General features: G+C 39.4%; 1 protein-coding gene across 5 annotated transcripts in view; it reads right to left on the bottom strand.

Moving 5' to 3' along the window:
* Positions 1-25,988, bottom strand: part of DMAP1 (DNA methyltransferase 1 associated protein 1) — a 46,962-nt gene extending 20,974 nt beyond the window's left edge. Inside the window, exons 1-10 of one of the 5 annotated variants that reach the window (XM_042465315.1) lie at positions 25,859-25,932; positions 25,025-25,134; positions 22,250-22,317; positions 20,504-20,613; positions 16,863-16,954; positions 15,501-15,696; positions 13,378-13,536; positions 12,638-12,805; positions 10,942-11,127; positions 5,010-5,081 (exon numbers count right to left, since the gene is read on the bottom strand). In XM_042465315.1, coding sequence (XP_042321249.1) covers positions 5,010-5,081; positions 10,942-11,127; positions 12,638-12,805; positions 13,378-13,536; positions 15,501-15,696; positions 16,863-16,954; positions 20,504-20,605 — 975 coding nt within the window. In that variant the 5' untranslated portion in view covers positions 20,606-20,613; positions 22,250-22,317; positions 25,025-25,134; positions 25,859-25,932. Of the gene's footprint in view, positions 1-5,009; positions 5,082-10,941; positions 11,128-12,637; positions 12,806-13,377; positions 13,537-15,500; positions 15,697-16,862; positions 16,955-20,503; positions 20,614-22,249; positions 22,318-25,024; positions 25,135-25,858 lie in introns of all 5 variants that reach the window. The other 4 variants (XM_042465316.1, XM_042465314.1, XM_042465318.1 and 1 more) reach the window with 4 other exon arrangements.
* Positions 25,989-26,628: the final 640 nt, after the last annotated feature.

Raw genomic sequence — 26,628 nt, 5'->3', positions numbered from 1 at the left:
TCAGTTGGCTAGTAAATATTTAAAAGCCAGTGAGGGTGGATGTGTGAATCAATGGGAATGAAAGCTCCCTCTCCCCCCATTTCTTTTTAATTGGTCTGACCACCAATTTGTCTACAAGATCCTAGTTAGCAGGTAACAAGTAAAACTGCCTGCTGGAAGTCTTTCTTGGTAGAAGGTGTCCAGCTGTGAACTAAACAATTGCACCACAGCATCCCCTCTGTGGCTCTGAGGTTGCTAAGAACTTTCTTTCATTCTACTGTTTTGCCTCATTATCAAAGTCTTAACAGTTTGGAGTCCAGACCTCTTCCTTCATCCCACAGACTCAGTGCAACAAACTCAAAACAGAAGTTAAACACACATCTGTCCTTTACCTACATCCTCTAACAAGGGGGCTAGGGTAGTAAATGAACATAGAAACAAAATCCCCTGACAAAAGGTTCAAGGGGAACAATATATCGCTAAGGTTAGATTTAAAAGAAATCACAACACACCCACACAAAGCAAATGCTTTTGGTCAGGTCAGAACTGATAGTGACAAAGTTTACATGAGTACAATTAAAATCATATCTGGGAATTTAAAACTAATTATAAGCCATTTTTACACCTCTCCCACCCCACCCAATTCACTGAAGTTGGCATGTTCGGAAACCATACAAAGTGCTCTTTTTTCAGCTTGGCCAATGCATCCTACTGTTCCCAAGAAAAATGAATTCAAATTGGCCAAAGAGAAGATTGCAGCCTGATAGTAAAAGAACAGTAGCAGCTCTATTAACAACCAAAGATGGATTTTAACACCCAGTAATTATTTGATTTTAAAAAGATGCAGAAGAAAAATATTTGCTAGTTGTGCCTAACTAGTAATTATAATCTTTTTTTTTTTTAAACTTTCAAATTAGTTTAAGCCATAAATTTCCAGCTCCTGGTTACACTGAAAGCTTTGCTATGTGTTGTGCTCTCATTACTTAAAAACTTTATTTAAAGGAAGCCTACTATATTATGTACTAAATAATACTGTTCATTTTTAAGGTCTTCATTAATCCAAGAAAATGAAAGCTGTTAATGAGAAAACACTATTTTCTAATATTCAACTAAGTCTATCTCTAAATATTAAGCAAAAACATCATGTTGTTAGTAGATATGAAGCTCCCCCTGTCTTCTTCATTGTAATAAATTGAAAAAGAGAACCTGAACAAGCTGTTTAGAAAAAACACTTAATCCAGGCAGTTAACAAATCCTCTTCCGATTGCTCCCAGGGGCTTTCATGTCTACTCACCTTTGCATGTCACACTGCAAACCATCTCAAACATTGTCAATCAGGAATAGAGGCATGGAGGGCTGGCATAAGAGAACATACTGGCAGAAATTGTGCCCCAGTATAGCCAGCTTTCTCAAATCTAGGCCAGCATTTAGAATCACAATGACTTACGGAAACTCTTAAAATGTCACACAAACAGTGGCTAAGCCTTCCAGGTCTTCAAGTGCCAACAGTATAGATAAAACTATTAACTCTTCCAGACAGAGGCCCAATTAATACATGACTGATGCAGTCTGATCACTGGAATATCAAGGTTTTAGGAGCACTGGCAGGAATTTAATACAGGACCTTTCCACTCTGTGTGATTCTGCCATCTAAAAGTTACAAGAGAAACAAACAGTTCAGGCATGAAGAAATGGCAGCCACACTATGTCCTCCATATGAGAAGTGGGTAGAGGGAGAGAGGCTGTAGCTCTTGGGCTGCAAGGTGCTTGCAGACACTTTTTTTGTGGGAGCCCCTGATTTCGACTAGGCCTCCTTGAATCCACAAAAAACACAATTCTTTGTGGTGAAAGCCATTCTAAATCAATCTAAAGCCATTCCTTGGGTGGCATATACCATCAGATCTCCCCATCTCATCCAGACAAAGAAAACTAGCTGAAAATAGAAATTAGACATTTCCAGTTTCATTTTCAGCTATTTTCAAGTCTTAACAGCTACCGTAGTTGCTCATGCTTGCCTTAACAGATAAACTAGGCTTCACACAAGATTAAATAAGTAGCCAAAGGTCAGTTCCCATAACACAAGGTGTCTTTTTCCTATCCATATTCTCCCTGCCACAGCCATGATTTCTTCCACTAGTGGAGTCAGCTCTGGAAGCTTTGACATATCCCTCCTGTAGCCTTCCCCATCCTGGTTCTCTCCAATGGCCCTACTGATTTGGGTGATGGTAACTGCAGTCCAACACATCTAAAGGGAGTCAGGATGGAACACATTACATTTTCAAGCCCTCAAGATCTTTGAAGAAAAATAAGTTTCTGGGCAAGTGTTCAAGTGCAATAGTTCCTTTTTAATACACTGTTGGGTTTTCAAACCCCAAATGTATTGAGGAAAGGATTATCCTTATCATTCCAACACAACCAAGCCAGACTCATCTTTTTAAAAGCACAAACAAAAATGTGAGCCCCAAAAACCCACAAAAAAACGAAAAATGTGATTATTCTATTTTTGATCAAACAAATATGATTAAAAGATGCAATACATATTTATGATTTGAGAGCTTACAATAACAAACAGTTTAGGAGCCTAATCCCCAACCTGCTCACTAACTCAAAGTCTCTACCCAAGTTGGAATATGAGTGGGAATGGAGAAAAGTCACTTAACTAGTAGAATATACTCTCTGCCACACTTCAACAAGTTCATACATATGCTAGAAACCTCACATTCATCTTCTAATCTTCTTCATGGAAAGCAAAGAAACCTCCATTTACTGAGTTCTGACAAAATAAGAAACTATGATGTAGAAGACACTAGGAAGATGAAAATGCAAATCTACAACTAAAGCTGAAAACACACCATCCAAGATTTCTTGTTAAGCTAATGTCTTCTGCTGTCATTCTGTGCCCTGATTATTTCATTAATGCAATAATACAGGCATGTCAAATTTCAAGCATAACGAGGGATTGGAGATTTTTGTCTTCAACAAATTTGAAAATGCATTCATCATCATCATCATCATTATCATCATCACCACCACTACTATTCCCACCTATCTCCTGATATAGGAATGTAAAGCAGCTAACAAATTTAAAATAATACCATAATTAAAATCAGTACAAAAGCATTTTAAATATAAAGTTAAAAAACAGTTTATAAAATTAAAAACCTTAAATGTTACAAATATTAAAATGTATTTAAAAATTATATACAAATCTTAAAATCTGAATCACACTAGTGACATCAAGAGACAGGTGTGAGGTATGTGGATCGCACCAGGTGACACCTCAGAGGAGGGTGTCACCAGAGAAGAGGGAGGCGAGGTAGGAACAGGGCAGTGGAGGTGCGAGTATGCCCCTCAAGACTTCACCACTGTGTCAGCTTTCTCCCTAGGAACCCCATCTGAGTGACACCCCCGTGATGCCCCAGATTGGAGGAGGCTGTAGGAATGGAACGGTGTCAGGGCCAAGCACTGGTGCAGAGTTCCATCCAAAGAGCAGAGAAGCCCTGGCACTTGCACTGTCACACATGTGGTGCAGGTGGGCCACTTCAGGCACCTGCTGTGGGTGAGATAGGGCTGAGCCTGAGAGGCTTCGCTGCCCTGCTTGCCCCATCGCCCTCAGGGCCAAACAGAGATCCATAGTTCCCACAGACAGATCAATTATTTGGGTCCAATCCGTGGGGACAGAAAAGACACTCAGAACCTCTCTCCCCATTTCTCTGGCAGTAGGGGAGCAGAGGGCAGCAGGTGAAGCAGGCAGCGATAGGGGAGGGCAGGGCAGGCTGCTACTGCCCTCCCCCCCTTGGAAGCCTGCTGCACCAGGAGTCACCAAGCCTGGTGATGCCACTTAATCGCACAGCATTTAAAAGCCCAACTCTCATCAGTTTGAAAAAGCCTGATGGCACAAAAACATATTTACCTGCCTTCAAGAGATGAGCAGGGATAGGTCATCCTGATCTTTCTAGGGAGGAAGTTCCAAAGTTTGGGAGCCGCCACCTAGAAGGCGCTCTCCCTGGTTCTCACAAATGAGCCTGAGAAATTGGTGGGACAGAGAAAGGCCTCTTTGGTGGGACAGAGAAAGGCCTCTTAGCAGTCTAAAGAGCGATAATGGTCCTTCAAATAACCTGGACCTAGACCAACAAATCTTTCACTTCTGCAAGTGCAGTATGCAAGAATCAAAATGCTTTATAAATTTATAATCCATTTCCCATTGAATTTCCTAGGACTGCTTTCGTGGCTACATAAGTTGCCAGCATGTCATTATCACACACAGTAGGCTGGTTTTCAACAGAAGTAAATGAGCAGAGAGGTTCAACTCAGTTGCGTCTTTAAGAGCAAAGAGGTTCAGCCATGCACAACTGACACCTCTAGTAGACCTTTCGAGAAAGTTCTGGGCACCACAATTCAAAAAGGACATTGGGAAACTGGAGCGTGTCCAAAGGAGGGCGACTAAAATGGTGAAGGGTCTGGAAACCATGAACTATGAGGAACGACTTAGGGAGCTGGGAATGTTTAGCCTGGAAAAGAGAAGGTTAAGAGGTGATATGATAGCCCTGTTTAAATATTTGAAAGGATGTCATATTGAGGAGGGAGCAAGCTTGTTTTCTGCTGCTCCAGAGAACAGGACCTCCCGGAACAATGGATGCAAGCTCCAGGAAAAGAGATTCCACCTCAACATTAGGAAGAACTTCCTGACAGTAAGGGCTGTCTGACACTGGAACACACTCCCTCGGAATGTAGTGGAGTCTCCTTCCTTGGAGGTCTTTAAGCAGAGGCTAGATGGCCATCTGCTGGGGATGCTTTGATTTGGATTTCCTGCATGGCAGGGGGTTGGACTGGATGGCCCTTGCGGTCTCTTCCAACTCTATGATTCTATGAAAAACGCACAGACTATATTCTAGAGACCAACTGAAGCCCGGTTTACCATTGCAGCTGACACTCAGTGGACTCTTAGCAGCTTTAAAAGGGAAGGGGGATAGAAAAGGAAAGTAAGCAAGCATCCAAGCCAGCCCCCAATGACCAGTACAACAGCCTACCCTCTGACTCCGCAGCGTGACACCTGCAGACTTGAAGTCCGGAAACTTGATTCCAGCAGTTTCAGGGACAGCCTAAAACAGAAACAGATAGTATGTTGATAAAGGAAATGTATGAGGAGACATAAAGACAATCCTAGAAAAGGGGAGGGAACCACTTCCTGCCAGATAGCCACTTGCCAGTGACATATGAGTCTGTGCAGACTGGCAGGAAAAGCTGACCTGGGGCGGAGTTGGGACATGGTGTCCTTTTTGCACCCTGCAAAGGCCAGATCGGGGGCTGCTGAGTGCAGTTGCCACGGCCCCAATCTGGGGAACATGGGGGCGGTCTGCACAGCCCCTATATCTGAAATAAGAAGTACATAACTTTTTCTTAGCACAAATGCTTTGATTTCATAAGCAGGACAGAAGCAAACTATGGATTTAGAATGCTGTACTAGCACCAGCATTAATCCATTGGTTTAAATGCCATTCAAATTGCACCAAGATAGCTTTAGTACACCATGATATCAGCAATCTCTCCAGGTACAAATCTATTCATACTGATTACACAGTGTCTGCTTTAAAATTATCTCAGGAAATTGCATTTAAAGCAAACAGTATGGTATTACTAAGGAGGTCTCATAGCAATAGAAGGCAGGCAGATGTGGTTCACATTAAGCACAGAGTGATGAATACTGAAACAAAATAGCCCCAATTATACCTATACAGTACAGTACTACATTTGATTCTGTAGCTATTACTATGAGACGTTGGCTGCTGCTATACTGCCGAATTAATGCAGTTTTACACCATTTTGTCATAGCTAAATCCTCTGGAAAACTGGGATTTGTAGTTTGTTGTGTTACCAGAGCTCTCTGACAGCAAAAAAACCTCAAAAAAACTACATATCTCTCAATTCTGTATCTGTGAGCAATGGCAGTTAAAGCAGTATCAAATTGCATTAATTCATCAAATTCTTGCACATTTTGGCTCTAACCATACAGTTTAAGTCAAATTAAGACCTGGTGTCTCCAACCCCCTGGTTGATTCCAGCATCTTTGCTCTTTCAGTCACCTGACAACAGATTATCTCCTTCAGAGATAAAGCTACCTTTGTATATGATTTTACACTTCAACCACTGAGCTAATTTGCTCATTGATTTAAATGAACTCACTTTGCTTTGACCCATTTTGAAATGTGTTGATTTTGTCCTCAATTGTTTTCAATTTAGAGCATCATTAGAAGGCACACTCTAACCTGAATGGCCCGATCTCCCACCCCTTGAATCCTATCATATGTACAGCATTATGATCTCAATCATGAGTATGTATCTGCAAACAGAGCAGGTTTTAAAACTCTGCAAGCTCACAGTCTAACTCTGAAATACAAAATAGTGACTTTTCCAAATCTTAACAATCTCAGTTTTAATTTAAAAAATATTATATTCACTACCACAATTGCACATTTTCATTTTATCAAGCAAGCAATTCATTTCAACCTCCAAAGTATCTACTTATCATCTTATATTAAAAATATAATTTGTACCATTTGTACATAATGTTATTGTCCTTTTCATCTGACTCCAGTCTGTACTCTATGGTAAGGGAATGTCTGTTCATCTCTCAGTCCTTTGCATTTTTCAACAGGAATAATATTCTTTCCCTCTAGCCAAATATTTCACCATTATAAACTAATCATGTAAGCTATCTACTGTTTAAACACTGCAGATTCACAAATGTTTCAATACATTAAATTCTCACATAATTATGCTCTATTTTTAAAGTGGGGGGAGACTTCAGCAAAGAAAGAAACCCAAGAAGGAAAGCTCCATTGCAGATTCTATCTTCTTCTCTTCACACTGAATTCTATGTCTGTTGCATACAAGGCAATATGACACATTCAAGCTGCTAAAGAATACAGTTATTCTAATTCTCATGGCCAGAAATAATAATTGTTTTATAAAACGATTTTCACGAATATTTTGCATTGTTTCAAAAAATACAGGACAGTTCCATACACCCCACCAAGTTAGTATTAGTAGTTATAATACTACACTCATTCATACCACAGCAATCATGTACAGCTATCACAATATAGGGTATCAAGGAAAAGCAGTGTACTAGTAGACCCTGTATGATTGTTCCCATAGCTAAATGATCCATGGAATTTCAGCTCATGGTTTGTTTGCTGTGACATGCAAATCTAGCAGGGAGCTCACTCTCTGGCTTGCCTTCCCCCAAACAAGCTAGAGAATTAATCCAAGGTTTGATCTAGCATTAATTCTATGGTTGGGAAGGAATCAAGCCAGAGTGTTGGCTTCCTTTTGGGGTCACACATCATAATGAAAATAAATGTAGCTGCTCTGGCTATAACTAGCCAAGTCTGTAGCAACATGATGACTCATCTACAACAAGCCACCCTCTTGGTTTCAAGGAATGGTAGCCCACATATACAACTGTGATAAGACAACAGGGTTGCAAACTATACTCTAGAGAAATGGGCAAAATGCAGCTTTGCAGGCCACACGTAACACTCCAACATGTTTTTATTCTCCTCTACAATGTCCGGGGAAGAAGAGGAAAGATGGTTTATCTGTCCTCAAGGCACAACAATGTGGTAATTTTGGGCATAGTTCAGGCAGACACTCAGGCTTGCAAACACACCCCTATAAAAACTAAAAACCAAAGGTGAAACTGGAAGGAACTGCCTACTGCTCCATGTTTTAAATTTTGTTTAAGTACTTTTTAATGCTTTTCAGTTCATACTGAGGCCCACAGCTTGTGTTTGTTGTTGTTGTGTGTCTTCATGTCATTTCCAACATTTGGTGGTTTTCACAGGGTTTTCTTGGCAAGATTTGTGCAGAGGAGGTTTGTCTGGCCCCAAACCCTGGCAAAATTGCCAGCCTGTATCCTATAGGTCCCTCGTCTTCACATAGAACACACAGTTATGATCATTGTTTGTCTTTTATACCCACATGTTAGTTTCTTGACTTTTCAAGCATCAGTCAAACATCTGTGAACAGTTCAATATTTGTTCAAGTATTTGAAGCTGACTAATATTCACTTCTCTTTTCTAGACTAAATGTGCCTAGATCCCCAAGAATTCCTTAGAGTCTTATTTTCCAGATTCTTTACGATATGATCTTAAATCACATTCCAGCTTGTCAACTTCCTTCTTAAACTGTGGTGCCTAGAACTGCGCATAGCACTCGAGATAAGGTTTCACAAAGCAGAATAGAGTGGTACTATCTCTTCTCTTGACCTAGGCACTACACAACTGCTGATGCAGTCTAGAATTAAATCTGCTTTTTTTGCTGCTACATCACATTGGTTGCTCATGTTAAAGCTTGTGATCTACCCAGATCCCTAAATCCTTTGTATATGTACTACAGTGAAGCCAGTTGTCATCCACTATATTTCTGCAACTGTTTTTCTTGCCTCACATATATCCCAGTTGAAATTCATTTTGTTACGTTTTATAAAATCCTTTATTTAAAAAAACCCAATTAATAAACTTAATTTGGAATTTACATCTTGGGTTTGGACCTACAACCAAAGCTACATAAACTGCTGGGACAGAAGAGGAAAGGGATACAGTAGAACCCTTCAACAATGGATATTAAGACCTACATACTCCATCATATGAAACACATCGGTGGATGCAACCAACATCTCCAGAAGAACTATTTAATTCAGCTCAAGAGACTATACAAGCAATTGGGGGGCATGCCCTTACTACCCTCCTTTCAATAATTATCCACCTAATCTCTAATGAAAATGAGGGATACACTAACTCCCTCCTACACCGCACAGTCTGCCTTCACCTCACATCAGAGCAATTAAACAGGTTGCTATACCTCACATGCCAGCATGAGCTGTAAATGCTTCAACCTCAATTGACTCTTTGGTAAATGACTTCCTTTTGTTGAGATGATGCTGATAGAGCCCTTGATTCAAATTCTTAGTTAAAATGCATTTTTAAAAAAAAAAACATTTTCCTGCTACAGTTGGTAATTGACTCCTAATGGACTCTGTCATGGTTGAAACAGCACAAGTGCAAAAACAGAAGCTGCCTTCAGGAGCCCTGAGGTGCTTACTTACACTCAGATACAAGGGCCCCAGGCAATATAGAAAGAGTTAGCCAAACTTGCCTCCAGCATGTCAACTGGCTATTTGATCCCATGTCCCACTGACACGGAAAATCTGGCTGGCAACGCACTAATAACTGCAAAGCAAAAAGAAAATGTAACAACTGGATCTAAGTTTTTGGGATATCACAACACTGTCTGCAAAGCTGTTTATCCAGAAAGCTACTAGTGGGCAAACAAAATAGTGCCTTCTCACCAAAAAGTGACATTTAGTGGCCACCTCCTTATTCCACCTCTCACAATCACAGAAAATAACAATCTCTTCCAGAAATTTCATGAAGCAGTTCCACACTGTGTTCTAACCAATGCACATTACTAAATAATTCATATATAAAGTCATTATTTTTCCCACCACACAGGGCAGTGGTCTGAGTGATGGACTAAGACACTAAGAAACCAGAGCTTGAATCCTTGCTCTGTCATGGAAACTGTGGCAAGTCACACTCTCTCAGCCTCAGAGGCAGGCAAGGGCAAACCCACTCTGAACAAATTCTGCCAAGAAAGCCATGTGATATGGTTGCCTTAGGGTCGCCATAAATCAGAAATGGCTTGAAACCTCAGAACAGCAACATTATATTGCTGCTCATAATAAAATCAATTCATTGTTTCATAGAAAGAATGATATGTTCCAGATATGGAACTGAAAAGGCACTAGCAAGGCCAGTACAGTAGGCCTTTCTTATACAAGGATTTCTTATACACGGATTCAAGCATCCACTGTTTGAAAATATTCAAAAAAAGTATAAATTTCAAATATCAAACCTTGATTTTCCATTTTTATAAGGGACACTATTTTCTATGTCATTATATTTAATGGGACTTCAGCATCCACGGATTTTGTTATCCACGGGGATCTTGGAACCAAGCCTCAGCGTATAACAAGGGTCCACTGTACTGCTTTCAATATTATCCAACCCTGCCTGCCATCTGCAGTCATCAAAGTGTAAGATCATCCCATTAGGCAGGGGTTGGATCATGAACTCATCCCCTTAATATTCCAGAAATACTGGTGTATCTCTGGATTGTGACAATTCTGTCCCTCCAAATATGCCTAATGTGCTAGACCTAGAGGAAAGCAAAGAAGAGAATTTGAACAACACCTCATGCTTTGGAAGCAGATTTTATAGGCTAATTGGTAGGGATGCTTGACAAATTTGTTCATTAAGAATTCCAGTGTGAGCTCAAAAGCCAAACATCCATTTAAAATTTTAGAATAAAATGCTTGGAAATGTGTATATTAAGATAAAATGTGTTTACGATGCATATTTTGTTAGAAATTATTTTCAGATACACCTATTTAAATATATAATAAAAAATTGTGCATTTTTAAAAACTATATATTAATGCAGAAATGTAAGAACAGACTTATGAATGGACATGTGTTAAAATGATAGGAATCAAAACTAAAATGATCTTTCTGTCCTTACTAACCACACTGAAACAAGCCAGATTAAAATTTGTTGGATTCCCCCCCCAACCTCACTATCTCCGCTCCTACTGTTATACTTCAAAACATGGAAGTGAACAAGTTCCTGGCCATCAAACCATTTGCTCTTTGAGAACAGTCTTCACAGTCTGTCTCCTTTCCAACAGTTACTTGGAATTTCTTCCAATTTCTCTTTGACCACTGGGTAGCTTATACATGACTACCCCAAGAAATATCAGAATCTAATGAAAAACAATTACAGAAACCTTACTTATAGCTAGGACCAGAAAACCACCCGCACCCACAGCCCCTTGCCCTGGCAGGCAAAAGGCAAAGTGGTACAATGAGCAAGAATAAGACGACAAGTATAAGATGTTTACAGGCTTCTCTGTCTCTTTCTTCTGTGGCAGCTTCTTTTTGGGGGCCTTGCGCTCTGCACGTCTTTGTTCAGTGGTTGTGTCAGCAGCTGTAATGAGTTTCTGCAAGTCTTGTGTTCGCTTCTCCCTCTCTTTCTTCCTGGCTTCAATTTTCCTCAACTCCTGGATTAGATATTCCTCTTCTGCCACCTTCAGGTGAAATAGAGACAAGAGAGGTAGGAAGCATGACTGATAAAGTGGTACAAGAGAACCACCTAGTGGCAACAACTGTGTTTCTCATATAGATTTGTCTTTGGTTTCAGGAGCCAAGAAATATAGTGTCACAGATATAAAAGTAACATCTAGTAGAACATGCTACTCCCTGCCACCTTTAAAGGTAACATGCCCTCAGGGTTTGTAACATGCATACCATATACATTCTTGTTCCATGACATATTGCCCTGCAGCTCCCTGTCCATCTACACCAGGGTGTACAACATTTTCATCTTCAAGGGCCATGAATGATGTTGCCTTAAGAACTAAATGAATGAACACACACATGCAGAAATTTATATACACAACCAAGCATCCTAGCTGGGAGCCTTCTCTTAACCCTGTCTCCTAGCAGATTTTGATACTGACAGCAGTGGGGAAATATCACTTTGTAGGAAATTACCAGGGGAATTCAGCAAAAGCAAAGAAGGGTCACCATTAAGGCTTGGGGACCACATGTACCTCTCAGACCACAGGTTGTACACCCTGCTCTACACTGTTTCTGCCCATATTTCACCATATATCATTCTCTTTCTTTTCTTAGTTCCTGCTTAGAAGAATGTTCTCCATAGCCCCCCCCCTTTTTTTTTTGCTTCATACCTCTGCCACTCACATATTTCTAGTTCTTATCTTCCCCTTTTGTCCCTCTTTAATTTGGCTCTTTTCCCCCGCTGAGGTTTCTACTCCATAGGTTGCTCCATAGCCTTATACTTTACCATAAGCATATAGTAATCTTCTCTCAAAGCCTTGGAAATACATTTTATCTAGTCAAACTTATCTCTTTCTTTGTTGACAATTTCATTTCCTCATAAATGTAATCCACATCTTCATACCATGTCAATCAATTGCTGCTAGAGGCCACACCATCAGATCCTTAAACATAGTAACACCTTATAAAGGAAATATGCTGAGGGATAACCTTTTTTCCTAATTAAATTTTGTGAATATCCATCATGTGTTGGAAAAAGAAACATTTTAAAAGCATTATCTGAATTCAAGATTTTGATAAACAATCTGTTTATTCAAGGGCTTTCTCAAATTAAAATCCTACAATATTTTCTAAGCATCCTGTGTTCTATGAATTATGTCCTTAATCACACTGACCCATTCAGGCAGATTACTTGACAAATGGTCCTCAAGAAATTAATAGTTACAAAGAATATTGGGACATATCCCCCAATTTACTAACAATAGTTGCCCCTCCTTTTTTGCAGGAATCTGTTCCGGACCCCCTCGCGAAAACAGAGTTTCGCCTATATTCAAGCTCCATTGGTTTGAATATAGGCGCAGGCATGCGCTGCAGACACACACCCCATTCATTCTCTCTCTGTTCGTCCCTTGCACATAAGTGAGAGACACGAGTCCGAAGACCACAAGAATGGAGGGAGGACTGTATTGCTGTTGACTTGACATAAAGTAATCTGAGACCTGCTTGCCTTGTCATTACCTGTTCTGGCGTCCGGTTATATAGCCTCTCTAATTGTTCCTTCCGGCGCCGTTCATGACCAGCATCAAAAACAGGGATTTTCAGGTCAGTGCCTGGAGCAGCACGAATATTGGCTAGTTTGGCACAGATGTGGTAGTAGCGCTCCTTTAGGTCTTCCACTGACCGCTTCTAGGAACAGAACAAGTGTTAGAAATTGGAATCAGAAAATGTTTGCAATACATGCTAGCTTTGCATAACTGCCAAACATTCTTTCTTTGCTTAGACATGCAAAATAAAAATATGCTTTACAACCTCACTTGCCCAATCTTATATCATGGCAATTACAAAACTAAAAGCTCACTTTAGGTATGGGACTAACAACACACAGGAAAAAGGAAATGTGATACTAAAAGTTATATGACCACCAATAAGGAAAGTTCCAGTACTACACCAACCTTCAGGATTGAATAGCATTTTAACAGATTTATCAGCCAAATTTCCCTTGCTCTGTTATTCTTTATTTACCCATGCAGGGGTATTCTTAAAATTTCACAAATCCTGTGCAAAACTATAAAAAGAAGCCAGAAATTCCTGACATATGGACACAAACCCACTATGCATTATTGTTTCTCATTCCATGCTCAACATTAGCTCTCTTACAGAACCCATATGTCAAACAGAAAATCTCTAAATTGGAACTATGAGTTATATAAACAACAAGGCCAGGGCAATTTAGATGCATAACATACTTATTCACTCACTTTGAATTGCTGGTGATCATAACGGTCATGAATGACCACAAAGCGGAGATCAAACCGTCGTGCTAAGTCAAAAAGATGGTCTGTTTCAGCTTTGGTCCAGGCATCATCATGAAGATACATTTGATATTCTTGCTCCGAGTAGACTGGCACTTGCACAGTCTGCAGCAGGGACAGGACAGGTTAAGAGAGACTACTCACACATTTCCTTCATCAGTATGGTTAACAATCCTGTCTAGCAGGTGTACTTTAAGCAAAACAAATTCAGGATTCCACAGCAAAGACATATAGGACAGAAACCCAGTTGTCCTCATCTATGCCCTAATCACAAGTATCTTCAAATTATTATTTCCCAAATTCCATTTTTTTCTGCCATCTAAATGATAAGACAAGGAAACCTCTTTCTCCTAATCTTGGCCAACTTTGTTTGTAGCCTGGTGGCACAGTGTTTAATTGGTAGTACTGCAGCAAAAATGTTGTGAGTTCAAATCCACAGGGCTCCAGATTGATACAGCCTTCCAGCCTTTCGTAAATTAGTAAAATGAGTACCCAGCTTGTTTGGGGCAATTGGCTAACACACTGTAAACCACTTAGAGAGTGCTCAGTAAGATAAAATGGTATAGAAATGTAACTGCTATTGCTATTTGTACCTCAGTGCTGTTTCCCTAAAGTAAAAATGCTGCACAGAACAGGTTTCAATATTAATAGAGGTGCTGGCAGATGATCATCTGTTTTTTGTGCCTCTTCTACTAAGCCAAGGGTAAGTTCTCACAAGATAGATACACTAAGTGTATGCATACCTAAGGACTATGATGCTCTTACACAAAAATTCCAGCGAGGACTCTACACTGGAAACATAACTGCATTACTGCAAAGTATGCCAATTTTTCTGATAATATTCAAAGCCATTCTGGAGATGCCAGCAATACTGGAAAGATTTTCAGATTCCTCATGTCATATGACACTGAAATTTCAAAACTCTTGGTCTAGTTCTGCTCCTCACATAACTGAGGTGTGTCAGCAGCAGATCTTTTAGAGTTTGGTGACTCATACATGACAATTTGTCAATTTTTCAAGTTAACAATAAGTTTACCTTGTGAGTTTTTTTAAAAACAAAACAAAACAGGTTTCCAAACTTTTTCTGATGCCCTTCCAAACAAAGGCTTTTATTATGAGCACTGTTAAGAGAAAAAGAGTGCACAAGCTGTATTGGTGTATAAGCCAGGGAATGCAAGCTTTTAAAACAAGGGTGGGGAATCTTAGGCTCTTCATAACATACTGGTCTCTAGGCACCATCTTCCCTAACAACTGGCCATGCTGTACCTGATGGGACATAGCATCTGGAGCACCTGAGGCTCTCTGCCTCTTAGTGATCAGAAGAGAGACTGCAGTCAAGAAATCAAAAGATTAGGAATGGGAAGGGCAGCTATGAAAGAAATAAACAAGATATTACAGTGTAAAGATATACAACTGAACACTAAGATCAAAATCATCAGAGCCATATTATTTCCCATCACCATGTACAAGTGTGAAAGCTGGACAGTGAAGAAACTGGACAGAAAGAAGATAAATTCATTTGAGATGTGATGCTGGAAAAGAGTGCTGAGGATACTGTGGACAGCCAAAAAGACAAACAAATGGATCCTAGAACAAATGAAGACTGAAATCTCCCTGCAAACCAAGTTGATGAAACTAAGACTGTTGTACTTTGGTGACATCATGAGAAGGAACAACTCATTAGAAAAGACAAAATAAGCTAGGAAAGTTCGAAGATAGTAGAAAGTAGAAAGAGAGGGAGATGCATGCCAGATGACTAAACTCTATCAGAGAGATCACAGGACTCAACATGAAGGACCTGAGCAGAGTGGCAAGAATAGGAGGTCTTGCTCATTCACAGGGTTGCTTTGAGTCAAGGTTGACTTGAACACAGTTGGCAACAACAGGTTATGACATCCTATTTGGGAATCACAGTTTTATATTACTAATGCTGAGATAGAGCTGTCTTTCCTTAGAGAGAACGAATAGCAGGAAAAGGATATTTAGGATTATCCTCTGAGATCTATGATACAACGCTATCCAACTTTTCATATCCCACATATACTATAGCCTTAATCCAGGCTCCATACTTTGTTGAATCTGGCAAAAGGGTAATCTTTGCCCTCCTCTGCTGCCCTCCGCCAGTGGTAGAACATTGCCCCATCCTTCCGAGCAGGGTTAGTGAAGGGCATCCATTTCCAAGGCCGCACTTTCTTAGAGCCTAGTTTTGCCTTGACAGTGCGGTAGCCCTGTGTTGTGTCACTTGGCAGAAGAGGAGGTGCATCCCTGTAAAAAAAAAAAAAACACACACACACACAAGGTACTAATTGATAATTGTTGTCCAGATGAGCATCACTTCACAAGTCCAACCGCCCATTTCATGATCTCCAAGGAAGGTTTAAAAGCCAATTGTTTTATTATCAATTTTTACACAAAGGCAGAATGGAATCCTTGGGAGGTGGGAGAGCTAAAGCCAATACAACCAATCTTTCATGATTAGTACACAGTACAAATCTCTATGGACCAAAGATGGTTAGCATATGTGAATTTTTCACACTAAGGCTTAAAGGTCAAAAACTGCCAGCAAGACACAATGAACTGATTCACAGTTTGGCATTATAATTGTAATGTGGAGGATGTACACAAACCATAGTTTGTCCATTTGGATACATCAGCCTGAAGTTTGTGCTAAAAAGAAATCAGCTGACTGAATTAAAGTATAAACCAGGTGATAAAAAGTAGCACAGGAGATATCACATTTTTTAAAAAAACTCTCCAATTTCAGAAAAGATTTGTTATGAGATAAGCAGGGTTGCAACTTGAGAAACAGAAGTTCAAGCCTCTGGACACACTGAATAAATCTGGATCCTGGCCAGATTCCTAACATCAGAAAACAAAACCTTCCTTTTCTTAGTTAATTAGTTCTTATTTTAGCTTTCACTGCACTCTTATTATTATCCCGGTCCAGATATGCCTAGGCACTTTCAGATATAATCATCTGGAATAAAAAAAATACTGTACATATATTTTCAAATTTCACAAATATGCTGACAAATTATAATTGTATCTACAAAGAAAGTTATACATAAAACATCTTATATTCCTAAAGAGAAACATAAATTTAGGTTTGATTCTGAGAGGTACTACAATTTCTTCTAACAGCTGATTGTTGCTGAAAGAGCATCTTAATGATTTTTCAATACTTAAAATTTCTGGAACTATTACATACGAAATGCCTCATACATTTACATCATAGCACTCACAAATTCTAAAACAGCACTGCCTGTCCAAGGTAAGTTAGAGGTACTAGGAAGGAGCCAAGAATGGGAGTAGAAAGTCAATTTTCAAAAGGTGATTTGTCAATGCTTTCATATATGTAAAGCTAAGCAGATGAGAGGCTACTTGAACAAAGGCACCCACTATCAGGAAAAGAACTGTGAGAGAACTCTTACTTTTTATCAGAGTACAGCAGTGCATACACCTCCCGGTGCATTCCTTCTGGTCTCTTAAAGGTTAGGGTTTCTGATGATTTTTTGGATTTTTTCTGAAAGAGAAGATCTTTATTAGAAGCTCTGTCCGGGTGAGGTAAAACTGTTGTAGAAGCACCTGTGGGTCTCGAAATATAAAAAAAATCCCAAGGGCGGGGGAGAAAGACAAAGTAGTTCTAATCATGACTGACTGACAAATAGCCTTGACCACTGTGGCTCCCCATGCTGTCTCTAATAATGTGGTTTGAGACCACAGGTGAAGATCTATCTATGGAAGCCTACTCTGACGACTGCACAAGAAACTAAGATTGTGCATACCTATCTATTCACATATGACTTTTTGCGCTCTCTGTTCTCAATTTCATCTTGCTATGTCATCCTCTTCCCAGACTAGTTGCTTGCACACATACCCTTCTTTTCTGGACATTCTACTTTCCTTTCTATATATGCCAATCAGAGGAAAGAAGACAGAAAACAAGCAAAAACAGTGATGGCAGTGATGGAGAAAACTAGCCATGCAGGTGGAAAGTGAGTGAGGAGGAGGATGGTGCTATAACAACTACAGATAGTATGTGATGGGACAACAAGCCTGAAAGAAGAAATGCTGGCTAAAACTGGAGTGGCGTAGGACTAAGTAAGGACCTTGTAGAACTGCCAATTTCCATCATAGGCTTTTGGGGCCCAGTATACTCTCTTACAGTGGTACTCAAACTTTTTACCTTTGGGATATTCCCCCTCTTTACATGTACATGTGGATGTTGCCCCCCACCCCCATACAATGTAGTATATGATTAAAATATTTTGTTTATTAAGTGTGCACATTTTCTTTCACACATTCATGTACATTTATATTTTAACATTTTATAAGGAAATAACATCATTCAAATTAGAATACAGTCACCTCTCCTTTTTCGTGGGGGATCGATTCCGGACCCCCTCATGAAAACCGAGTTTTGACTATGTTCAAGCCCCATTGGCTTGAATATAGGCACAGGCATGTGGGGGTGCACAGGTGCAGACACACACCCCATTCATTCTCCCTCCATTTGTCCCTCACGCATATGTGAGGGATGTACATCCAAAGACCGTGAGAATGGAGGGAGCACTGTAGTTTTATTTAACTAAACTCAATATTTAGCTCAACACATGTGTAAATTTTACACATAAAAAGTTTTGGTAAGAGGAGAAGGAGAGATCATAGAATTATAGAGTTGCAGAGCTTCCATGTCTCGCACCTCCCTCGAAGAACTCTTGCACTCCCCTGGAGATTCCACCCCACCATTTGAGAACCACTGCTTTATTATCTTGAACAGCAGCAGGTTAATGAGAAGTAGTAAGAGAGAGATCTTTAATTTTAAAAGTGTGAGGTTAATTTGAGTATAGAGGGGAAACACACAGATACTGCAGTTCAGAAGGAAAAACAGGGGGTAACTTTGCTTTTCACTGAACTATCATGTGGGGCCCCTTCTTTTCAAAGAAGTCAGGATAATATTTGACAACAAAATCAGAGAGAACTCCCAAGAAATGTTTGAAAATAACGTTAATGTCAAACATCATTCAATGTTCATCCCATTTCAGATCTCACATGCCCTTTCTTCTGGAATTTTAGCCTTCAGTGCTATGCATTCTTTCCCTAAAGTAAACACCACTAAACACAGCAGGACTTCCTTGTGAGAAAATATGCACAGGATTGCTATGCTTACAGGACAAACAACTACAGTATGTTCCTTTCTCCATACCTTCTGTTAGTAATCTCCATCTATGCAGTAGAGAAAACTACTGAAAACCAGTCTGAACAGTATTTGTATAAAAAATTTCTTCCATCAACTTTTATGGTAAATCTGAGAATTGTGTTAAAGTTCTCATATAAAGTGGATTAGACACATTCCTTAGACTACAGTCCTAAGCATACTTTCCTGAGAGTAAGCACTACTCAGGCTGCATCTACACTAAAAAACTGATGCAGTTTAACATCAGTTTAACAGCCGCTCAAAGCTATGGAATTCTGGGATTTATAGTTTAGTGAGCTATTTAGCCTTCTCTGTGAGAGAGCTCCAGTGCCACAACAAATTATAAATCCCAGGATTCCACAGGTTAAAGCTGTGTCAAACTACATTAATTCTGTAATGTAGTAGCACCCTAAGGTCAGGCATGTTCTGTGCATCCCAAAATCATAGTGTTAAGAATATTATTCAAACTTAAAACTTATGATGGAAAAGAGAACAGATTAATATTTGATTTGTGTGGATGCATCAAGAAGAGAGTATCTAAATTATCAACCCTAGAGGTATATACAGTGGTACCCCGGGTTACGAATGTAATTCGTTCCGCGGCGCCGTTCGTAACCCGAAAGATTTCGCTAGCCGAAAAAGCCATAGCCGCTAGCGCTGAAAGCCGCGATTTCGTGTGAAAAAGCGCCGAAAAGCACCAAAAAATTTTTCGTAAGCCGAAAAAAAAAACCCGTAACCCGAAACAGTTTTTTCCTATTTATTTTTTTCGTATCCCGGAAATTTCGTAACGCGGTGATTTCGTATCCCGGGTTACCACTGTATATCCATAATGCAGGGGTAGGCCACTGTTAGAGGTTACCTTTCATGTCTTACGGTAAGAATTCACCCAAAAGATGAAAGAAAAGTGTATTAATACAGTAGCATATTGTTTTCACCAACAAATACAGAAATATTAATTGGTGCAGATACCCCCAAATGGAGGAAAGAGAGGTACACACAGAATTGGTATCCTGAACTGTGTTAAATTTCACAAAAATAAAAGGAACTTGCTCTAAATTCCCTTTTCAGGCCAATTAGGTCTCTCAGATTGTTCAGCAACAAGAACTCTAGGTTCTCCACATGAGGAAGCCTGACTTTTAAGTGTCAAGGATATGATGGAATTGAAATACAGAATAGATTTTTAACTTTTGTTCTGGATTTAGTTTTTTTTAAGTGCAAATACTTGAGGCTAGAATAAACAATATTCCTGCATAAAGAAATCAAGCCAATAAAATCCAAGATAACAATAACATCCTCCTATGGATATGGATCATGGAACTCTCTCCCACCGCCATTAAAAAAGGACACAGAGAATTACTGTATACACTCTTGTATACATCTACAAATTTAGGTTAAAAATTGACCCAAAAAAATCCAAGTCAATTTATCCACAGGTCAATGTAAGTACTGTATTTTAAGGCATATATATACAGGCAAGAGTTTAATCCAGCCTTTAGTATGTGCACAAATAGTTAGGCCTGTGGGTATCTTGTAAGTTCTTTGGCATTGTTTTCCTTTACTTCGTCCTTTACATCCCTCATTACATGCCCCTAAGTTTTACCCTCGACTTATCATATCAAAATCCATAATTTTGGCTCCAAAACTTGCCCTTGACTTATATATGAGGCTGACTTATAGTTGAGTATATACGGTAAGCCTCCTAGTTCTGATCAAAAGTAGATTCTAGTCCTTCTGTCATATTCTACATAGTTCTCCCATAATACATGTGCAGTTAACACTCCAGCTGGACAAAATAATATAAGATTATCTTTCAGGACAAAAGTGAAATTTATTGTTTTTAGGGATTCCTTCAGTTTAAACTTTTCCAGACTCTACCTTATCAGAATTGATTATGTCTTTCTTGTTAATGGTTCCTATATTCTCAGAATCAGTTCCTCCCAGTTCCAGTATATCCCGGACATCTGCTCCTGTTGCCATTTTGTTGCCTAAAGTCAGAGAAGAAAATATGATTTAAAAGTAAGTACCCTGTACAACTAAATGCCTAAAGAGCACAAGCTAATCTCTACAAAATTAAATGCTTTTCTTAATTTCCTCCACAGACACCATAGACTGTTTATTCAGCAATAACTTTATTCTGGCATTGATCTTCTCTTCTCAATATGCTTATCTTACAGAAATTAAACAGATCCAACAGATTTGATAGGTATCTGAATTTTCAATACCTAGGGGAACAATGACCACCATGTTTTGTACCTTGTGCATCTTTATGTCTGTCAACCAATTGCAACATCTGGTATTTGATGTTCTAAAAAACTTGTACTTTCAACTGAACAAAAAATGCAAGTTTCTAGGCATTATGTATATAGTGCAAGTTATTATCTACTTAAGAATTGAGGGAAGACGCTTAGTGTCTTACCATTTTTTTTCTTCTGCCTGTTTGGCTACTCAGATCCATCCTTACTACTACAAGTCTACCAAATCTGCAGATAATAATACCAGTCAAATTCTTTGCCCCGATCTCTAACACAGTAAAATGATTCTGTCACATCAACATACCCTTAACATTTTGATATACAGCACACATACCTAATGCCTATTAACTAATAAAAATATCAGAAACAGAAAAGCTGCTCAGAAAAGCTGCCTAGCCCCAAATATTCCATAAAATACAGTATGAGTCCATGCTAGAATGATGAAAAAAATAAATCCTAACAGATTAATTCTGATTATACATAGGGAAAACATAACTTTTCCAACAAATTAGAAAAAATGGGCATGTATTATTTACAAATCCATCCCTGTTATTGAAAATAAAATTGGAGGAAACAGGTGAGAATCTCTCAAAAAGTAACCAAGAAAAAACTTTTCTTGAGAATCTCTCAAAAAGTAACCAAGAAAAAACTTTCTAGTTTTCTAGACTAACAAATCTTTGAAGCTGTGTTCATTTCTTACATGAGAACAAAAATACTCTCATATTCTGACTCATAACAGTAGTAAAGATAGGTCTGAATAGCCAAAGGAGCCAGAAGAAAAAAAATAGTAGGACACTAAGCTTCTTCCCTCAATTCTTCAGTAGATAATAACTTGCACTAAACACATTATGCCTAGAAACTTGCATTTCCACATTATAGCAGCCTATTAATGACCAAATGAATTCCATTTTGGGAGAAAGGTGCAAATCTACAGCACTAAATAAATAAATAAATAAACAATGGTGGGATTAAAATGCAATAAATAAATTCACATGTGGGTAAATTTCCCTTCTGTATGTACATGTCCTCCTTGGGGAGCTGGGGAGATTAGTATTCCCTTTGTCCCACTGCAGCACCCAACTCTCCTCTCCCAATTTACGGAAGAGCCTCTGAGGCCTCCATTCTTTGTGAGGAGCAGACAGGATCACGGAAGCTCCTGGCTATGCCCCCATAGCCAATGCAAGATGATACTGAGATCCACCAGGGTCCTTTCAGGTACTGTAATAACTTCACATCTGGCTTCTGTAATTCTGCCCTTTCCCACACAGCATGGGATGGCCATGCAAGGGTCTTCAAAGGCTGTATAATACAAGACTGTAGCCAATAATGGCCAAAACAACAACAGCTCTTTCTTCTCATATCATCTTACCTGATAGGGACACAAACAGTCTCTCATGAATATTCTCTCTATGTCAGTAACAGGGACACCAAATAAACCTAAGAATGAAGAAAGCCTTAATGCATAGCCACAAAAAAGATTAAGCGACTAAAAATGGATACAGTCTGGATATATATTCATACAGATTCTTAGTAGTATTCATTTTCTGAATGAGTAAATTTATTCTTTTGTTTTGCTATTACAATTAAGCTATTACAAAGCCACACAAAATGATGTACTAAAGTTTTTCTTTTTGGAATAAGAATCAAATTCATGGAATTCATTGCCAAGTTTTTGTTGCTGACTGAACAAAAGGGGAACAACAAGAGATCTGTGTAATAACTAGACTATATCTATTCACAAGATATATATATCAAGATACATAATTACAAGAAATAAAATGCTTGGATTCTTAGACCTTAGTTTTTCTCCTGTAATAACAACCTCTCAGACTCATGAGATTTCTTAGTGCTTTTATCACTGTTCACACATGTGGGTATACAAAACATGCTTTTTTGGATTAAGTAAGATTCCATCAAAAAGGCAATAACCATCAGTGTTTTCACCAGAATACTTATAATGCACAGGTATATAACTTAATTTCTGAAGTGAATTATATTTTCTGTTCAATACAAGTGAAGCTTTCCATTTGTACAGCATGAAGCACAAGGCTATGCATAGAAGTTCCACTGATTTCAACTGAACTTCTTTATAAGACTTCAAAAAACTATCTCCTTAATTGAAATGACAGTCTTTGGATTATTCTATTACATTCCATTGCAACCTTTTGGAAATATAAAAGTTACATTTTGAAAAATACGTTTGTTGTTGTTAACTGCTCTTGAGTCGACCTCGACTTATAGCAACCTTGTGGATGAGACATCTCCAAGATCCCCTGTCCTCCAATGCTCTGCTTAGGTCCTCTAATTCCACACCTATGACCTCTTTGATTGAGTCTAGGCATCTTGCGTGCATTCTTCCTTTCTTTCTACCACTATCCTAAATTCCTAGCATTCTTGCCTTTTGCAATGCGTTAAGCCTTCTCATGATATGACCAAAGTATGACAGCTTCAATTTGACCATCTTGGCTTCCAGGGAGAGTTTGCATCTATACATGGTGATGGGGAATACAATGGACTGGATGACTCTGACTTTAGTGCTCTGGTGTATAGCTTTATTCTTTAGGAACTTGTCTAGTTCTTTCAATTCTGCCCTTCACATTCCTAGTTTTCTTTTGATTTCTTGACTGCGATCTCCATTCTGAACAAGGTTTGATTCAAGGTATGGGAACTTATTGTCTAGGTAGAATTTATGTAGCTCCTCTGTGGTCATCATTTTTGTTTTCTTTATGTTCAGCATTAAACCTGCCTTTGCACTTACTACTTTGACCTTCCTTAGTAATTTTTTTTCAAGTTTGCAGTGTTTTCTGTTAATAGTATGCTGTCATCTGCCTATCTTACATACAATGTAATTTTTTTCCATACTCCTTTGTGGAATATTGTTTTGGAGCTGATTTTCATCTTGTGGAAGCTAAGTAACTGTAGACTGAAGGTGAAGGAGATGCACAGAAAAGGAACCTCACAGGATGCACAAATACTGATTTGTTGGGTTTAAAAAAAGAAAACACACTTCAATGAAAAACTACAACCAAACGTCTCATACATAGATATTAGTTTCAGTCCAATATCCCTCCGTATCCATACATCTTATGAGACTAACCAGCTCCAACCATACATAGAGACAAAAATCTCAGAGATCCAAATGCAGCTCAGGAAAGGAAAAGGCACTAGGGACCACACTGCAAACATACAATGGGTAAGGGAGTGCACCAGGGGGGAAAAAGTCAGCATGTGCTTTATAGACCATAGCAAAGCATTTGAGTGCACAGATCATGAAAAACTATGGAAGGCTTTTAAAGACATGTGAGTGCTCCTACATCTGACAGTCTTGATGAGGAATACGTACTTAGGACAAGAGGCGTTTGATAGAACAGAACATGGAGAAGCAGAATGGTTCCCAATTGGCAAAGGGGTCAGGCAAGGCTCCGTTTTATCATCCTACTTGTTCAACATGTGCAGAAAACATATGACAAGCAGGATTAGACTCAGAATGAGTTAAAATTGAAGGAAAGAATTTCAACAATCTCAGATATGCAGATGATACCATAATACCAGCAGAAAACGTCACAGACTTGGAATAATTATTAGGGAAGCTCAAGGAAGAAAGTGCAAAGGCAGGCTTACAGATGAACATAAAGGAAACAAAAATAATGACCATGGAGGATCTACACAAATCCAACTCAGACAATGATGAAATCAAACTAGTAAAAGATTTCTTGTACCTTGGATCAAACACTGATCAGAACAGAGACTGCAGTCAAGAAATCAGAAGAAAACCAGGAATGAGAAAAGGCAGCCATGAACGAACTAGACAAGATCCTAAAGAGTAAAGATACACAACTAAGCAGTGAAGTAAGAAAAGCCAAATCTGTTGTATTCCCAACAATATGAGAGCTGGACAGTTAAGAAGAAAATCAACTCATTTGAGACGTACGTAGAGAGATCTTGTAGCACCTTTGAGACTAACTGAAAGAAAGAAATTGACAGCATGAGCTTTCATGGACTTCAGTCCGCTTCCTCAGATGCATCTGGGGAAATAGACTGAGGTCTAGGAAAGCTCATGCTGCCAATTTCTTTCTTTCAGTTAGTCTCAAAGGTGCTACAAGATCTCTCTGCGGACTGATCCTACAGACTAACATGGCTATACCTTTGAATTATACCATTTGAGATGTGGTGCTGGAGAAGAGTGTGGAAGACACCATGGACAGCCAAAAAGGCAAATGGAAGGTCCTTGAGCAGATGGATCCGGAAATATCCCTGGAAGCAAAGATAAAGTGAGGAGTGCTGAGAAGACCATGGAGAGCCAAGAAGACAAGCAAATGGGTCTTGAACAGATCGAGCCTGAACTCTCCCTGGAAGCCAAGATGATTAAAATGAGGCTGTCATACTTTGGACACATCACAAGAAGGAAGCACTCATTGAAAAGACAATAACGCTAGGAAAGGCGGAGGGAAGCAGAAAGAGAGGAAGACCACCTTCAAGAGATTTTGGACCTCAGCTCCCAGAAGCCTCGGCCACATTGGCCAAAGGTCAGGGATTCTGGGAACTGAAGTCCAAAAACCCCTTAAAGGACACAGATAGATGGATGGACTCTGAGTTTGCAGGAACTAAGCAGAGCAACGGAGGGCTCTGGACGTGTCTCCTTCACAGGGTCAGCATGAATCATGGTTGATTCCAAGGCAACTAACAACGAAATCATGAATATAACTAAAATACATCCAAACTGTGCTCTTTAAGGGATCTTGGACTTCAGCTCCCAGAATCCCTGACTATTAGCCAACATGGCTGAGGTTTCTGGGAGCTGAAGTCCAAAAGCTCTTAAAGGGCACCGTTTGGGGACCACTGGCCCAGCGTCCCCTTTCAGCCTTAAGCACTCTGACTCTGAGCTCGGGGTTCCCCAGCTCCCCCGAAGCCCTCCGCCCTCCACTCCCTGGCAGCCCCTTCCCCTTCCTGGCGCCAGCCCTGAACCCCTTCCCCATACCTCCGGCCTCTTCCCGCCCCGCTGCAAACACCGCACCCGAAGCGCCGCCTGTGTCACCGCCAAACAGGCCGCCCAAGCCCACTTCCGGTTTCTCATTCCCAGACGCAGCATTCCAAACGGGGACGGCGGCGCAGCAGCAATTGGGGCTCGGGGAGCCTCTGGCCTCGGAGACTTTGGTTCCGGATCCCGATTCAGGAGGAACTAAAAATGGATGTGTGTATCCTCACACATACACATACACAAATATGTATGTATGTGTGTATATATATATATATATACACACACACACATAAATATGTACACAAATATATATATATGTACACACATATACACACAAATATATATAAATATACACACACACAGACACACATATACACAAATATGTACGTGTGTGTGTATATATATATATATATATATACACACACACACAAATATATATATATACACAGACATGTATACACACACACATATATACACACAAATATGTATACACATATACACAAAAAAGTGTGTGTGTGTGTGTGTGTATATATATACAAACATATATAAAGTGGATCCTTGTCATCCGCTGGGGTTTGGTTCCAAGATCCCCTGTGGATATCAAAACCTGTGTATGCTGAAGTCCCATTAATATAATGACATAGTAAAATGGTGTCCCTTATAAAAAATGGGAAATCAAGGTTCGATATTTGAAATTTATACTTTTTTTGAACATTTTCAAACCGTGGATGCTTGAATCCATGTATAAAAAGTCTGTGTATAAGAAGGGC

The sequence above is a fragment of the Sceloporus undulatus genome, chromosome 4 (genome assembly GCF_019175285.1).
Source record: "Sceloporus undulatus isolate JIND9_A2432 ecotype Alabama chromosome 4, SceUnd_v1.1, whole genome shotgun sequence".
Classification (NCBI taxonomy): domain Eukaryota; kingdom Metazoa; phylum Chordata; class Lepidosauria; order Squamata; family Phrynosomatidae; genus Sceloporus; species Sceloporus undulatus.
The sequence above is the reverse complement of the archived record's forward strand: the minus strand, read 5'-3'. Positions and strand labels throughout refer to the sequence as shown.